Here is a 1,973-nt window from a genome sequence, read left to right as displayed (position 1 = left end):
TGATTCACCAAGGCTGGCTGTTCTGCAGCTTTTCTGCTTGGTCGCATCTCCCTCTCCACAGCCCCCCCACCACCACCCCCCCCAACTCAAACCCAACAACCTCCTCCCCTCCCCCCACCTAGAACAGCGACATTCCCCTAATTAAAAAGCAGCCAATCGGAACCGCCGGAAGGAAGCCGCGCGCCCGAGTCTCGCAGTCGGAAGGTGTCAATCACCCAGCGGGTAGCCAATCAGCGGGAGCCTCTGGCTGAACTTCCTCCTTTTTTTGTGGTGTGCGCGGGGAGAGCGCGGCGCGGCGGCCGAGGTAAACACTGGCTATGTGAGGAGGGAGCTGTCAAATCGCAGCTTTCCCAAGTCCCACCACCAGCACCAGCAGCATCCCATACACAACAACAAAACTCTCAGCAACAACAACAACAACAAAATAGAGCCAAACAAAAAGAAAAGAGGAACTTCAAAACAACAAAAAAAAAACAATCCACTTTTATTTCTATTTATCTCTGGCAACCAAACAACAACTACAAAAAAAAACAAACAGGCGAGAGAGAGAGAGGGAAAAGCCATGGCGACAGCGACGTCCAATCCCTACATGCCGAGCAATAGCATCCTGTCGTCCAACTCTATCGTGCACAGCGACTCAGGCGGCATGCAGCAGGCGACCACGTACCGAGATCCCTCGAAAATGGTGCAAAGCGACTTCATGCAGGGGGCCATCGCCAGCAACGGCCACATGCTCAGCCATGCACACCAGTGGGTGACGGCGCTGCCGCACACCGATGCCGGCTCGCCCTGGTCCTCGGCCATGGCCGGCAGCCCCTTGGGTCAGCAGCAGCAGCAGCAACAACAGCAGCAGCAGCAGCAGCAACAGGACGTGAAGCCGTCGGTGCAGGTCGTGGGCCGGGACGAGCTGCACACGGGGGCCGCTCCCCTCCACCACCACCGCCCGCCTCACCTGCCGCCCCACCAGCCGTCTCACGGCGGCCACCCGACCGCCTGGGGGGCCACCACCACGGCTCACCTGCCGTCCATGGGCTCGGCCGTCCAGCCGCTCATCTACTCGCAGCCCGGATTCACCGTCAACGGCATGCTGAGTCAGGCGGGGGGGCAGAGCCTGCACCCGGGGCTGAGGGACACGCCGGAGCTGGTGGACCACGGGCAGCAGCACCACAGCCACGAGCACTCGGACGAGGACACGCCGACCTCGGACGACCTGGAGCAATTCGCCAAGCAATTCAAGCAGAGGAGGATCAAGCTGGGCTTCACCCAGGCCGACGTGGGCTTGGCGCTGGGCACCCTGTACGGCAACGTCTTCTCCCAGACCACCATCTGCCGGTTCGAAGCGCTGCAGCTGAGCTTTAAAAACATGTGCAAGCTCAAGCCCCTGCTGAACAAGTGGCTGGAGGAGGCCGACTCGTCGACCGGCAGCCCCACCAGCATCGACAAGATCGCGGCTCAGGGCAGGAAGCGAAAGAAGCGCACTTCCATCGAGGTGAGCGTCAAAGGAGCGCTGGAGAGCCACTTCTTGAAATGTCCCAAGCCCTCGGCGCAGGAGATCGCCACTCTGGCAGACAGCCTGCAGTTGGAAAAAGAAGTTGTCCGGGTTTGGTTCTGCAATCGTAGGCAGAAGGAGAAACGCATGACGCCGCCGGGAGGAGTGCCGCAGACGGACGATGTGTACTCACAGGTCGGCAATGTAAACGCCGACACACCACCCTCTCACCACGGACTACAAACCGCCGTGCAGTGAAAGCAAAACACAAAACATAGGCTGTTTAGACTGCATTTTTAAAAATAAAAACAAGGACAAAACGAAATCAACAAGTTCAGGACTATCGCATTGATAGCAGGTTTTCTACTGTGATTGTGAGTCTGGCGATTGCATAGAATGAGTGCATCAAAACTGCAGATGTCTTTTCTTAAACAAAAACAAATCTGAACACCCCCCCACCCCCCTGGCTTGTGGTGATCGACAG

The 1,973-nt window shown here is 57.9% G+C and overlaps 1 protein-coding gene across 1 annotated transcript; it reads left to right on the top strand.

Annotated features, from left to right (window-relative positions):
- Nucleotides 1-562: 562 nt before the first annotated feature.
- Nucleotides 563-1,747, top strand: LOC144682475 (POU domain, class 3, transcription factor 4-like). The gene has a single exon (XM_078544872.1). It carries the CDS (start codon nt 563-565, stop codon nt 1,745-1,747), a length of 1,185 nt encoding a protein of 394 aa, XP_078400998.1.
- Nucleotides 1,748-1,973: the final 226 nt, after the last annotated feature.

Source organism: Cetorhinus maximus, chromosome 7, assembly GCF_964194155.1.
Source record: "Cetorhinus maximus chromosome 7, sCetMax3.hap1.1, whole genome shotgun sequence".
NCBI classification, from domain to species: domain Eukaryota; kingdom Metazoa; phylum Chordata; class Chondrichthyes; order Lamniformes; family Cetorhinidae; genus Cetorhinus; species Cetorhinus maximus.
Note: the sequence above shows the minus strand (reverse complement) of the source record. Positions and strands in the feature narration are given on the sequence as shown.

Excerpts from the sequence above, each read along its gene's own strand:
- LOC144682475 (XM_078544872.1), top strand. The coding sequence starts at position 563 with ATGGCGACAGCGACGTCCAATCCCTACATGCCGAGCAATAGCATCCTG.